Source organism: Mobula hypostoma, chromosome 10 (genome assembly GCF_963921235.1).
Source record: "Mobula hypostoma chromosome 10, sMobHyp1.1, whole genome shotgun sequence".
In the NCBI taxonomy this organism is placed as follows: domain Eukaryota; kingdom Metazoa; phylum Chordata; class Chondrichthyes; order Myliobatiformes; family Myliobatidae; genus Mobula; species Mobula hypostoma.
The window spans coordinates 76,002,901-76,016,815 of NC_086106.1; the positions used below are offsets into that span (position 1 = coordinate 76,002,901).

Consider the following 13,915-nt stretch of genomic DNA (forward strand, 5'->3'; position numbering starts at 1 on the left):
AATGCCCTTGAAAGCCAGTCTTACAGAGAGTAGTGGATTTGGCCCAGTACATCACAGGTAAAGCCCTCCCTACCATTGAGCACAGCTATACGAAACATTATCTCAGGAATGCAGCATCCATCATCAGGGACCCCCTCGACCCAGGTCATGCTCTCTTCTCGCTGCTGCCATCAGGAAGAAGGTACAGGAGCCTCATAACTCCCACCACTGGGTTATTAGCTCTCAACAATCAGGCTCTTGAACCAAAGGAGATAATTTCACTCAATTTCACTTACAATCAATGGACTCACTTTCAAGGATCCTTCTTCTCATGTTCTTGATATTTACTGCTTATTTATTTACTATTATTATTATTTCTTTCTGTTGTATTTGCCCAGTTTGTTGTCTTTTGCACACTGTCCGAATGCTCAATTTGCTGTGGTCTTTCATTTATTCTATTACGGATTTATTGAATATTCCTAGAAGAAAATAAATTAACCTCAGGGTTGTATATGGTGACATATATGTAGTTTGATAATAAATTTACTTTAAACTTTGAAATGATTTGTGATTGAATAAAAGCCAAGAGTCTAAATAATACAATAGGTTGCTTTCTTAATAAATCCCTCTTGTATTCTGTTGTTCCAACTAGAAATGATTTGCAGAAAAAACAGAAGGAAATTCACTTTAGGAACATTTTTATACAAATCTTCTTCAAATCATCAACTTTGGGGTAAAATATGAACTCGTGTATGTATGATCATGTAACGTCCCATTGACACTCTAGATCATTGAATTGGAATTAGAATCAGGTTTAACATCACTGGCATATGCCATGAAATTTGGTGTTACCTGGTAGCAGTACATTGTAATACATAATAATAAAACTGTGAATCACAGTAAGTGTATATATGTGTATATTTAAAAAGTTAAATTAAATTAGCAGTGCAAAACAAGGGGAAAAAAAGTAGTGAGGTATTGTTCATGGGTTCAATGCTCATTCCGAAATCTGATGGCAGAGGGGAAGAAGCTGTTCCTGAATCATTGAGTGCGTGCCTTCAGGCTCCTCTACCTCCTCTCTGATGGTAGCAATCAGAAGAGAGCATGTTCAGGGTGATGGGGATATTTAATGATGGATATCACCTTTTTGACATATCACTCCTTTTAAGATTTGTCCTGAATGCTAGGAAGGCTAGTGTCCATGAGGAGCTGACAGAGCTGAAAACTTTCTGCAGCTTATTTCAATCCTGAGCAGTGCCCCATCCCCCATACACAGCCAGTAAGAATGCTCTCCATGGTACATCTGTAGAAATTTTTGAGTGTCTTTGGTAACATACCAAATCTCCTCAAACTCCTAATGAGATATAGCCACTGCCATGCCTTCTTTGTAACTGTTGAGCATAGGATTGATCCTCAGAGATGCTGACACCCAGGAACTTGAAATTGCTCTCCCTTTCCGCTCTGGTCCCTATATGAGGACTGGTATGTGTTCCCTCATCTTACCCTTTCTGAATTCTACAATCAGTTCTCTGGTCTTACTGATCTTGAGTGCAAGCTTGTTGCAACACCACCCAGCTGGCTGAGATATCTAATTCCTGTGCACCTTCTCGAGATCATCTAAAATTCTGCCAGCAATGGATGTGCCATCAACAAATTTATAGACGGTATTTGAGCTGTGCCTAGCCACACAGTCGTGGATATAGAGAGAGTAGAGCAGTGGACTAAGTACACACCCCTGAGGTGTGTCAGTGTTGATTAACAATGAAGTGCAGTTGTCATTTCTGATCCACACAGACTACGGTCTTCCAGTGAGGAAGCTGAGGATCCAGTCGCAGGGGGAGGTACAGATACCCAGGTTTTGGAGCTTTTTGATCAGACCTGTAGGAATGATTGTGTTAAGTGCTGAGCTGTGGTTAATAACAGCAGCCTGACAGTAGTGTTAGTATCGTCCAGGTGATCCAAGGCCGCGTGAAGAGTCAGTAACATTGCATCTGCTGTACACCTATTGTGCCGATAGACAGATTGCAGTAAGTCCAAGCCCTTGCTGAGGAAGGAGTTGATTTTAGCCATCACCAACCTCTCAAAGCACTTCATCACTGTAGATGTGAGTGCTACTGAACGATAGTTATTGAGGCAGCTCAACCTACTCTTCTTGGGCTCTGGTATGACTGCTGCCCTTTTGAAGCAGATGGGAATTTCTGACTGTAAAAATGAGAGATTGAAATGTCTTTGAACACACCTGCCAGTTGGTTGGCGCAGGTTTTCAGAACCCTACCAGGTACCCAATCAGGGACAGTCGCCATGCAAGTGTTCACCCTCTTGAAAGACAATCTGCTATCAGCCTCCGAGACAGGGATCACAAGGTCACCAGCTGCTGTGGGGATCCTCCAGTTCTATTCTCCCTTTCAAAGTGTGCATAAAAGGCTTCAGCTTATCTGGGAGCGAAGCATCACTGACATTCATGATGTTACATATTACTTTGTAGGAAGTAATAGCCTGTAAACCCTGCCAGAGTTGATGTGCATCCAATTCCACCTCTACCCTCGATTGGAATTGTCCCTTTGTGTTTGAGATAGCCCTCCATTAGTTGTACCTGGCCTTTTTGTATAGTCTTGGATCACCAGACTTGAATGCCACAGATCTTAGTGTAATTATAGTACATGTGCTTCAGTATGCAGATAACAGTTTAAAGTTACATCCTTCTGATTCAAAGATAACAGTCTATTATTAAGACAAGGCCTTCAAAGACTACAAGTTGTGAGATTATTGCACAATGTGTTTCTTTAATCTTCCCCATCATGATCTCACTCCTGGGGCCTCTACTTTTTATTCCTGTTGCTATTGTTACCTCTTCCCACATGAACTACCTGTCCAGCCCACTGATATTTCTCAATTCCACTTTCCTAACCTATAGATCTCTATTACCATTCATACCCTTTCCAATGCATCCACATCCTTCCTATAGTGAGGCGACCAGAAATGGACACGGTACTCCAAGTGTGGCCTAAGCAGAGTTTGTACTGTGCTGTACTATTCTATGTTCTATGTTCTATATGTTCTGCTGCCCAAAGCAGTTAGTGAGAAAGCTTAAGGCTCTATGTCCTCAAGTTATTTCCTTCTTATTCTCCTCCAATTTCTATTGGAGAGCGTCTTGGTTTAATTTTGAACTAACTGTTTTCTCCCTCTACTTTTCTAACAAACTAGCTATTATTTGCACTCTCCCTTAACCCATTTGCTCAGTTTTCCTTTTGCACCTCCTCCATCGACTGTACATATCCACAGCTAAGTAGACCTTTTGAAACTATATCAAGCTTAGGTAACAATGCATGTACAGTTTTGTCATGGTGATTCATTTCCCCACTACTTCCGCCCATACCAATATCATACACATTTATAAAATAACTTAACGTGACCTTCTTGCACTTATTTTTCAAAATTATATTTAGAATGTATGCAACAGGAAGCTACAGAAGCGAGCTATCAAATTAGTTGGCTATGCAATAGCAATATGTCCTGAAACATTAAAAGTAATAGATGCTGAGGCTGCACAAAGAATAACTGGCTCAATCACAACCCTACAAAAATATTGTCCAAAATACAGAATTTTGGAGAGGCTGAAGCTTTTAGTATTAAACTAAATGATAACATTAATATAAATTTATCACTAACACTGATAAATTTGATCATGTTACAGTGAATTTGCCAATAAATTAAAATTTGTTTAAATTCATTATGTTGATCATCATAAATGACGTTACTGAGAGAAATAAAAGTAAATTAGCAAATAAGATATTTTTTTAAGCGCCTAAGCGCCCAGATTGCTTGTAATAGTGACAAGTATACATAAGCTAACCACATCAGAACTATGGGCACAGGATCTTAGACAGGGTCAATGTTGAAACCAAAAAAACAGAGAGGATAACTGTGTCCATAGCCAAGATCAATATAGATTTTCAATGTTATGAAATTGGTACAATGTGCTTACTTTGTAGTTTCCATAGAAACCTTTACATACATCACTTTCCAAATACTGTCATTAGAAGAGTCACAATTACAAATATTTGAATTACAGTCTCAATGACATGGGAAATCTATGGAAGTTTGTAGGTGCGTAATTGTTTTTGATTGATTTGTGGAGTCTGGAAAATATTCAGCTTCTGAAAATGTTGACTTTTTTTTTGTAAATCCACTCAATATTAAATTGCTAATTATAAGCTTAGGAATATTGACACCACTTTTATTCATTCCAGTTCTCTGTAGTCATCTACCCATTGATAATCATGGCAACCTGCCAATGGCATTCAGTGTAAACATGTTAAATGAACAAAATAATCTTGCAGCCTCAAAATAGGAAATTCAAGGTGACCAACACTATCTCAGGCTAGGTTATTTCTGGAATTTAACAAACAAAGTTTCCTATCTAATTTAATAGCATTGCATATGCCAACACCAATATAAGAATAGAGAGGAAAATAAATCTGTGCAACTCTGCAATAATCCGTTTATTTAAGTTAGGTTGCACAACCTGCATTTTACACCGGGGGTCAAATCTCAGAGATAATTAAATGAATCAAGTAAGAGCTGGAATTACTGGGCAGTGTATAATAATTCTGAATGTTTAACAACAAAAGAAACTTGCTTACATATCCTGTCAGAGGCAATGTCATGTTGGGATGGCGAGCTAGATACACTGCTGCTCTGGTGTGAAGATGGGTGACTCCCAGGCCGTTGATTATCTTCAAGGGATGGTTCTGGGGATGGGCTATTATGAACCCGCTCCTGGTGGCAGAACAAAAATTCAAGAGGTTGTCCAAGTAGATGAGTGTAACCTTTACTGGCTTGTAGTGGCATTCCCTACATTCCGAAATACAAGGTTAATTTTCATTATTCATTTGGGTTTGTAAATACTTAATATCTTTTTACTATTTATGATGAAAACATTAAAGTTCTACATTTCTATAAATTTCTGAACCAATATGGGTATAATCAATAACAGCAAAAATCCACTTTAACATTAATAGTTGTTAATATCTGAAAATCAATCTGTTTTCTACTTACATTTAAATCTTATTTGTTGTAAAACAAACTCAAAAATAAGAGTAGTTCCCATGTAGATGCAATATTATGAAATACAGGTAATAAAAATAATTTATTCTTCAAAATAAAACTTAACATTTTAATGGTTCAATTTTTTGAGTTACACATATTTGTTTATAGAACTGCAATCAGTTTTATTCAGTAAACCAGTTCTACCTCCCATATTTTCTGATCTGTGCCAGCTGGTTTCTAGCATGATTAAACCTGTACTTACACAGCCTGTATTGTACTCTACATGTCTAAGGTCAAATGGAATACTTAAGCTGGTAAAAACAAAGTTTATCGTGATATAAAAAATAGGAATGGTGAACTGGAGATCCTGTTGGATCCTCCCCGCCTCCCCCCCCAAGAAGATCAATATGTGTCCAGCAGGCTCATATTTTGTTCAAAGACTGATCCCTCCAAAGGTTAAAGTTCTGCAGTTTCAATGACCCTGTTTGGTGGATACCATCATGGTATCAGACCATTACAAAAATGGAGTATTCTCAAGCATCCAATTTTCATCCACTCAAATAGCTGAAGAACAGTTGAAAGGAATTATTGGGGACTCAGATTTGGGGTGGTGGGAGGGAAGGCTGACACAAATATAGAAATCGATTGTATTATACGGACACTCTGAATGTTGGTGGACCTCTATTTCTCTCAAAATTAACCTCTGAGTCTCTTATTTAATTAAAAAAAAATAAACATTGTTTGAAAGGAAAAGATTTTGTTCAGTAAATTGCACTGTAATGCAAATAAAAATTAACACAAAGCTGCTTCTGTAAGATAGCCAGACGTAATTGATGTATTGAAGTGATGACATACAATGGGGGTCTGCTATGACTTTATTATAGACAGAATGGCTGAATCATTTTCTGCATTCTGAATGAGTGAACAACAAGCCTCTGAGCAATTTCTCTACCAAACATAAATCAATCATTTCAAAATATAGTCCATGGTGTAATAGATAAAGCTCGCATAAAGGTTATTGTAAAGTAAAAATATTTAGCCCATTAAATTTTAAAATATATAGAATAGCTACATGAATACGAAGATAAAACAAGGCAACTTGTTAACTTTATGAGTTGAAGAGAAGGACTTCCGAATACAGTGGTACAAAGGTTCGAAAGATGAAAAGGGCAGGTAAGTGACCCAAAATCGGAACTAAAAGCAAAATTAATGTAGGAGGAAGGGAAATGCATGAAGGTAAGGATCATTTTGAGATTTTAGAACAATACCAGAATTTGGGATCTTATACGGAGGACGAAAGTGCATTTTGCATGATATTTGTGGTGATGAGAAGAAATGAGAGAGAGAAATTCCAGGAAGAAAAAAAACAGAAAAAGCTGTTGCGAGAAATTGAATATTCACATGTCCTGTCCAATATGAGTTTTCAGGGAGTGCAAGAAGGTTTTTAGGAGGGTTTTCCCAAATCCAAGGAAAGCTTTTGGCTGGACAAGGATTAACAGGTAAAGAGGGGGAAGAAAAACAAACACTGCAAGAATGTTAAAATTTATTTCTCAGTGAGAGAATGTTCTAGTTCAGTTTTGCATGACTCCCCTGAACACACCAGCAAATTCTTTAAAGCACCCAGCTGAGCTCTTCTAATCTAGAAGAGCAATGTTCATAGTTACATTGTCAGAAGATTCAGAAATCAATTTTGGGTTAAATAAAAAAGTGAAAATAAATCCCATTATTTTTGAAAAATCTAAATTAAACCTGTATTCATTCTACATTTAACTCAGTGCATGATATTGACTGAAGAAGTTCCAGCACAGAAAGTGCACAGCCAATAAAAGGAGTGAGGTTTTCAGAATGACCCTTTTGAACCTTACAGGAAATAGGCCTGTGTTTACCAGACTTGAACTGACTAGGTTATTTGCCAGAAATATCCTGAGTGGGCATAAAATAAATTGCATTAGTCAGTGGGGTTGTTTTAATAAACTATTTGGACAGTGAGCAGGTGCTAATCTCAGATAGAGTTCCACCTTCCAGCGATATAACTGTCAAAACTACTAACATCCATATTCTTAAAGTGGCAGCAGACTATAGAACTAACATGATTTTTAAATCAGTGGAGTGTCTTAAGCTAAGCAAAGAATCCAACATTTTGCCTTTTTGAATTTCTATCCTTGATTCCTCCATAAAATCTAGTTACTCTGGGGCCAGGGTGAATGGCGCTAAACGGCGGCTCCTCTGCTTGCATCTTCGGAATCAGCTCTATTTCTAACTTTGATATCTCTTTTTTTCATTTTCAAGGTCCCTTTGAAGAACCTGATCTGCACTCTGACTTCCGTTCTTTATGGGAATGGGACCTGCTCTCAAAGCCTCACGACCAGCCGCTTTTTGATATCCCAAGAACGTGGCCTGGAAGACGAATGCACCTTCAGAGTGCCAGATTTTCATGGCTCTGGAGACAGGCTGATTCAAGGCTGGTTCCCTCGATTGCGTCATCATGGGAGAACACGGAACACTGGGAGCAGCGGCTTTGCTACTGGCTGTGTGTCCAGAGACATGAGCTCTCTGGGCGCAGAGCTCGGAAAAAGCGACGCACAGACTTTTAACATCATAAATCAGCCAGTTGTTTGTTATGTCTCCCCTCTCGCTGTGAAACGGGGACATCACTTTGGTATGTCGAGTTACCGAGTGAACGAGTAGTCTTCGGGGTACTGCAAGTCTGTGTCTTTATTGATGCTTTGCTGCATGCTGCAGTGCTCGGTGGGGGGGGGGGCTGATGCTTTTTTGCTGATTGGGGGGGTCATTGCCTTGCTGCTGCTTGTGCATGGGGGGGAGGAAGCTGGGTGAGGGGCTTTGGGGTTCTAACATTTAACTGTCATTCATTCTTTGGGGCACTCCTCTTTTTTCGTGGGTGTTTGTGAAGAAAAAAATTTCAGGATGTATATTGTATACATTTCTCTGACATTAAATGTACCTATTGAACCTATTAAATTAGCTGCAGCTTTATTATAATTTATCTAATGATTTCCCTTTTCCAAAAGTTGCTTAGTTAAAAACAGTGTCTAGTGTGTATTATAGTTGTCTCCAAATCTAGGTGAACATCTAATCTGTGTTTTAAAATTCTTGCATTGACAAGGGTGTCCTATCGAATTGATCACAATTAAAGTGGTTTCATTCACAGCAGATTTTTATGGATAGAAAGTTGGCAGAATTTTCCTTACACACAAATAAATCCACTAAAGGCACTCCAACGGATGACAAGTTAAATATGTTTGTGACAGTTGAGAGCGTATTACTGGCTAGTCCACTGGGACACGTCCCTGTTTTACTCTCAGCAGTGACTGAAACATCCAACTGAGCCACTGAAAAAGCAGATAGGGCCTACAACAGAATATTTCCCTGATGTGACACTGGAGAGTTGGTCAAAATTTTATTCTCAAAATCTGCACTGAGGCTTAAATCCAAATTGTCTTGATGATGAGTACTGCTAATCAAGCCAAGCTGATACAAATCCATGCAAAATATTGTCCCATTGATTCAGCTGCTTTTGCCAGAGGATGATTAAGGCTCAAAATGGACAATGCTGCTATGCTGGCAGTTTTAAAGTTTTTGAAAAGCATAAGTGGTTTGGAGGGGAAACACTGCCCAGTGTCATGATTGAGCTATTCTAGTGATGAGGAAAAATCAAACCCTGTTGTAAACTCCCCACTGCAGTTGGACACCATTGAGACATTTTCAATCAATTACTACAACAGGTGATAAATTATCATAAAAAACAAATTTCATTCAAGTGCCTTCTGTTTGGAGAAAACAAAAAAGGAGAAATTTGACAGAAACAGAATTTAACTTCTAAATTCAATTCCTAAAACATAAATGAAGTGGGGCTTTGTTTCATGCAATGAAACATAGTGCCCCTGGAGACCATTTAAATATCAGACTAGGCAACCATTTTAGTGCCTTGTTATTTTAAGGCATGACTAGTTTAGGAATTATGCTTAAGCATGTAACTAAACAAACCTATTATCAGTCAGTGAACTAATGAGTCAATATGCATTTTGTTACTCAAGCCTTACAAGTATCGCCTCATTAGGTAACCACTATCCTGTGGAAGCCTGTTTTAAATCTGATAAGTAACTATATCATTTGCTAAATAAATCAAGTGACTAATGGTATGACATTAAACCAAGCACTGAAAGCTTAACGATGAAAGTAATCATACATGTGTGAGCACTTGAAAGTATCAGTCTGCACAGAGAGAAAATTTGTCAAGTCTATTTATTCCAATCTATTTTCTCTGGCAAGGATAAGCAACTAAAGTACATAGTTATAGTGCTTATGGTGTTTAGATATTGGTACTACATTATTTGCATTCACATAATGGGTCCTAATCTTGTTAAGTACTTTACACAGTGAATTATATTTAAAATTTATTGTAGCATCCATTCTAAGTCAGCACCATCCTACAAAGCAAAACCAGGATATTTGACTGATTTATTTAATTCTGTGATGTTGAGAGAAGAATATCTCGCTGGAATATCAGAAGTTTGCTCGGCCCTAAATCAAGTGAAATTTAATTGTCCAACAGCGGGAAGACTAGCCTTAGACTTAAAGATAGATTGTCTGAGGTTGTCTAATAGATAGTCTGGGGCTCAAGGTTGTTAAAGTCAGGGGTAGTAGAAGAGATAAGCTTCTACTACCTATTAAATGCTCTTAATAGTGTGTGTCTCAAATAGCCTCTGACAACCATCTCCAGCTCCTGGTCTTTACATGTGGCTTAGCTACTTAGCCCAGCAGAACTGTTTCTACAGACAGAAAAAGGGGCAAAGGCAGGTTACTGGCTCCTTAAAACCAGTCACTTCGGGCAGGTGGGGCTTATCAGCCATGGTTGGCAGCTCATCTAGGAGAAGGAACTAAAATCTCCATTGCTTTGCGGCTATACCCACTCATGGGGAAGTCTTCGGGAGTACACCCCAAGGAAAAATCTGGAGCTGGAGTCCCTAAGACAATCCTATGTTGAGTTCAATGTTGACTGGCAACTTCTGCAATGCCACTGGTGCCAAACTGTAACCTTCTCTGTCGTTCCTTTGGATTCATCAGATGTGTGGAGATGGGGAGCCTGCTACATGGACCACAGCTTGCTCTCCGAATCGTACTGCCCTGGCTTATGTGTCATGTAGACAGCTGTGATGCAACATCCATGGTCGACCCAACCAACGGAAGGCCTCAAGATCATCTGACTGAAAAAAAGACAATTCTTTTTGTTTCCATAGGGCTCCTAGCAATGTAGAGTTTCTTTTCCCAGATCTACCTTAAAGACAAATCTCGCCCAATTACAATTTTGGACAAAAAGATCATATGAATGCAGATGGTTGTGGTTTTATTTTTATATATTTTCAACCATCAAAGCAGCTAATACCAGTTCTGACAGGTTTATGAAGGTTATCCTTTTGGTTCTAAACAAAGCTAATCTCCAAAGATTTGCACCATTATCCCCTGTCTCTGCAGGAAGTATTTTCAATACTGGGAAATGTATTGAATAGTGTGATTTCATGTCATACTTTCGATGAATTTAAACTAAATAAGTATATCCAGTTTTAAAAACAGAGAGCTCTCAAGCTATTGCCGGCAATTATTTGGCAGATGTCAGCTGTCACATCACTTTTTATTTTAATCAGCTTTACTTAGTGAATGGAAATTTCTACAGCATTACAATGTACCATGAAGGTAAAATTCATATGCTTATGTTTGATTTGTTGTACTTTGTTTGCACACAGTCTTCCTGGTGTGGTATACTGCTATTCAGCTCCCATTTAGCATGCTGTATAATATACTGAATATGCTTTTTGGTAATATGAAATTTGGCATAAAATGGATGGAAAATTGGATGCTTCTTCATGCCCACTGGTGGAAATACCAAGTTGGTGAGAGGACCAAGAATGAGCCACCCATATGTCCTCCCAGTCACAGGTAACACTATCAAAAGAAAACATACGGTCAAAAATGGTGGAAACCATTAAATGCTAACAACTCTTCTAGAAAAGACTGTTTGTATTTTTTTTGCTTTTGAACCAATATAATGCAAGAGAACAATCAGGCAACTGCATTATTGTCTGTGGAAAGGGAGCGACTATCTTTTGCCATGGAAATTAACTGCTGTACACGGCGACATTGGCAGCGACACTGTTTGGCTAGACCAAATGACAAGTAACTGCAATGGTTAGCCACCTTTAACCTTTTGGTGCTCCATAGTAAGGATATTAAAGAATGGCCTTGAGGCATTTACATGACAGTATTTATGCATATTTTTCTTAGAATGTTGGTGGACCTCATGTTAGATTAGAAAGGACACCTTTACCCATACCACTTTTCACAATTCCCTGCAGCCTTGCTGTCAAATTGCAGAGACAACTGTATTACTGTCTATTCTCAATTAGATCAAATGCATCTAATGTGCAAGGTGGACTTTTAAAACAGTGTAAAAGAATTATTAATTTCTATCAGCCTTCTGAAGCTTATCCAACAGTTTCTGTCTTTCTTTTTCCATCACGTCCGTCTCCACCTTTACTATTATTGAGGAAAGAACAAGAACTTGTCATCTCAAAGATTTAACTGTTTACCATTTAATACAGTTGCATTCATTTATCAGACATAAAATATTATTAGCATTTGGTGGCTGCTCCTTTTAAAGAAGGTCCAGCAGTTGTTTTTGTAGCTATGTTGTATATTTTTAGTTAATACATCTGGATTTAAAATCAAGTTTACAGACTAAATCACAGACCAAGCTGCTGTAAAACCGTCAATACAAGGTGCTTTCTTTTTGTTATTTTAACCTTGTGTATTCATTCCTATTAAGCTCAAATAATGTCAGGCCACATCTGGATTAGAAACAGCCTTTTGGAAATAAAACATTCAACAGTTTTGGCATTGATCATGGAAGAAAAATGATTACCAGTCATTATTAAGTGGAGAGTGCAGTGCTTTCAGTCTTACCTTGATAACAGAAGCTCCTGCTCTGGATAAGGGACTGTGCATTTGGGCTGCCACTGCCATGTTAGCTATGGTGCTGAGGTGACTCATCTGGCTCATTGCCATGGTAACCGATGCAGGAGGTAGGCTGACGGGTATGAGGGGGTGGGGCATCATCATGAATGGCAACTCCAGCCCTTTGATATTAAAAGAAACAGAAAAAGAAATTGTAATGTCTTTCTTTTCTGTTTTAATATGACCAGTTTCACTTGTTATATATCTGTTGCTGTGTTCAATTATCGTATCTCTGTTTTAACACTTACTGAAATGGATTCAGCAAGGATGCATTAACAAATTTTTATTAGAGGTTTTTAGCAGAACTATTGATGGTTAGATGAGGAGTATCATTTTGATTGATTGCCTTCTAACTGGTATTGAATAACTGAAGATTCTGAGAGCAACTGTTAATGATGCCATAATATACAGTATGATCACTACTTCTCACTAGTCCTTTACACCTACTGCCTACAATGATATCAAATATATGTTTTTGAAATAGATTCAGTGTTAGGTGTTTAGTCTATAACGAATGACTGATTTTATGCAATAATCTGCCAATTTGTGAGTAAATGCATCAATATGGTTTACTTCCTCAGTACCATCAGCACCAATTACCTTGCTGAGGATGCTACTTGATGTACCAAAACAACTTCCGAAAATATTTTAGAAATGGATAAAAATTATAGGTGGCCTCTCATCCTGTATGCTGGGGCTGATCTACCTAGCAGAAAAGTTTACTGTTAGTGACCCTATTTTTTTTATTCTCCTCACAGAAGATATGTTTCTAACCCAGCTGCTGTAAAGTTCCTACTGTGTTCAGGTAGCCAGATTCAAAGACATGGGAAGGGTTTACCTGTGGTTGCTCTGTAAATGGACTCAGTTGGTTAATAATGTCAGTTAATGAACCTTGCCCATGAAGGTTGGATGATGGCCATCTTCTTAATTTTCAGCATGTACAAAATAAAAAAAAACTCTGGCACCTAAAGAGATGGCTTCAAGTACCAGGCACAAACATTAAAGGGTTAGAATACAAACAACCATGGGTTGTTTGTGCATCACACATCATTTAAAGTCCAAAATTACATCTGGTGGATAGAGTAGACCACTTTGATCTCCATAAAATGAATACCATTTCACACTTGGAGAGATACAGAAAGGGTGCCAAACACACTCCATAGCTTGAAATGTAATTTTATTTGATGAACAACTGAGAGCAATTTCTTTTCCAATACTACTAGTACACTGATTCAGCTCCCAACGTTGCAAGAGTGCATGATATAGATGAGTAACTCTAAGGGAGCATTCTTCTTGTAGGAAATGAAACTGTGACAAGACTTGGTTTTCTGCCAGTACACTCAAATATCACCCAAGCGTTTTCATACATACACTGGCACATTATATATTTTGCCATCAGAGACAAACAGTGGCAACCAGCACTTATGAAGTTCCCTTAACAAAATAAAAGTGGCACATTGTTACTTCACAGAAACATAGACAAAAGGTGATAATGTAATTAAAGAGCACATTATGGATGTTGGCCTGGGAGTGGAGACGAGTGTTGGTTTACTTATCCTGCTACTGAATTTGCTAAACTGGTTTATTATTGTCATGTGTTGAGGTACAAATAAACTTGAACACTACCTCTTCCTGAAGTCTATGACCAGCTCTTTTGTTTTGCTGATATTGAGGGAGAGGTTGTTGTCATGACATCATATTGCTAGACTCTATCGCCTTCCTGTACTCTGATCTGGGGATTTCATGGTAGCCAGATCTCAGAAGCTTATAGGAGGGCAGAGATTAGTACCGTCTTACAGATCATGAGCTGCACCAGATTTGAGGCTTTGATTTCCAAACACTCTTTTCCACAAAAAGT

General features: G+C 38.3%; 1 protein-coding gene across 3 annotated transcripts in view; it reads right to left on the bottom strand.

Moving 5' to 3' along the window:
* The window catches only part of dacha (dachshund a), a 396,346-nt gene that overhangs the window by 99,288 nt on the left and 283,143 nt on the right, over nucleotides 1-13,915 (bottom strand). For 2 of the 3 annotated variants that reach the window (XM_063060634.1, XM_063060635.1), the window contains 2 exons: nucleotides 12,007-12,179; nucleotides 4,623-4,758 (listed from right to left, as the gene is read on the bottom strand). In XM_063060634.1, coding sequence (XP_062916704.1) covers nucleotides 4,623-4,758; nucleotides 12,007-12,179 — 309 coding nt within the window. Of the gene's footprint in view, nucleotides 1-4,622; nucleotides 4,834-12,006; nucleotides 12,180-13,915 lie in introns of all 3 variants that reach the window. The other variant, XM_063060633.1, reaches the window with a different exon arrangement.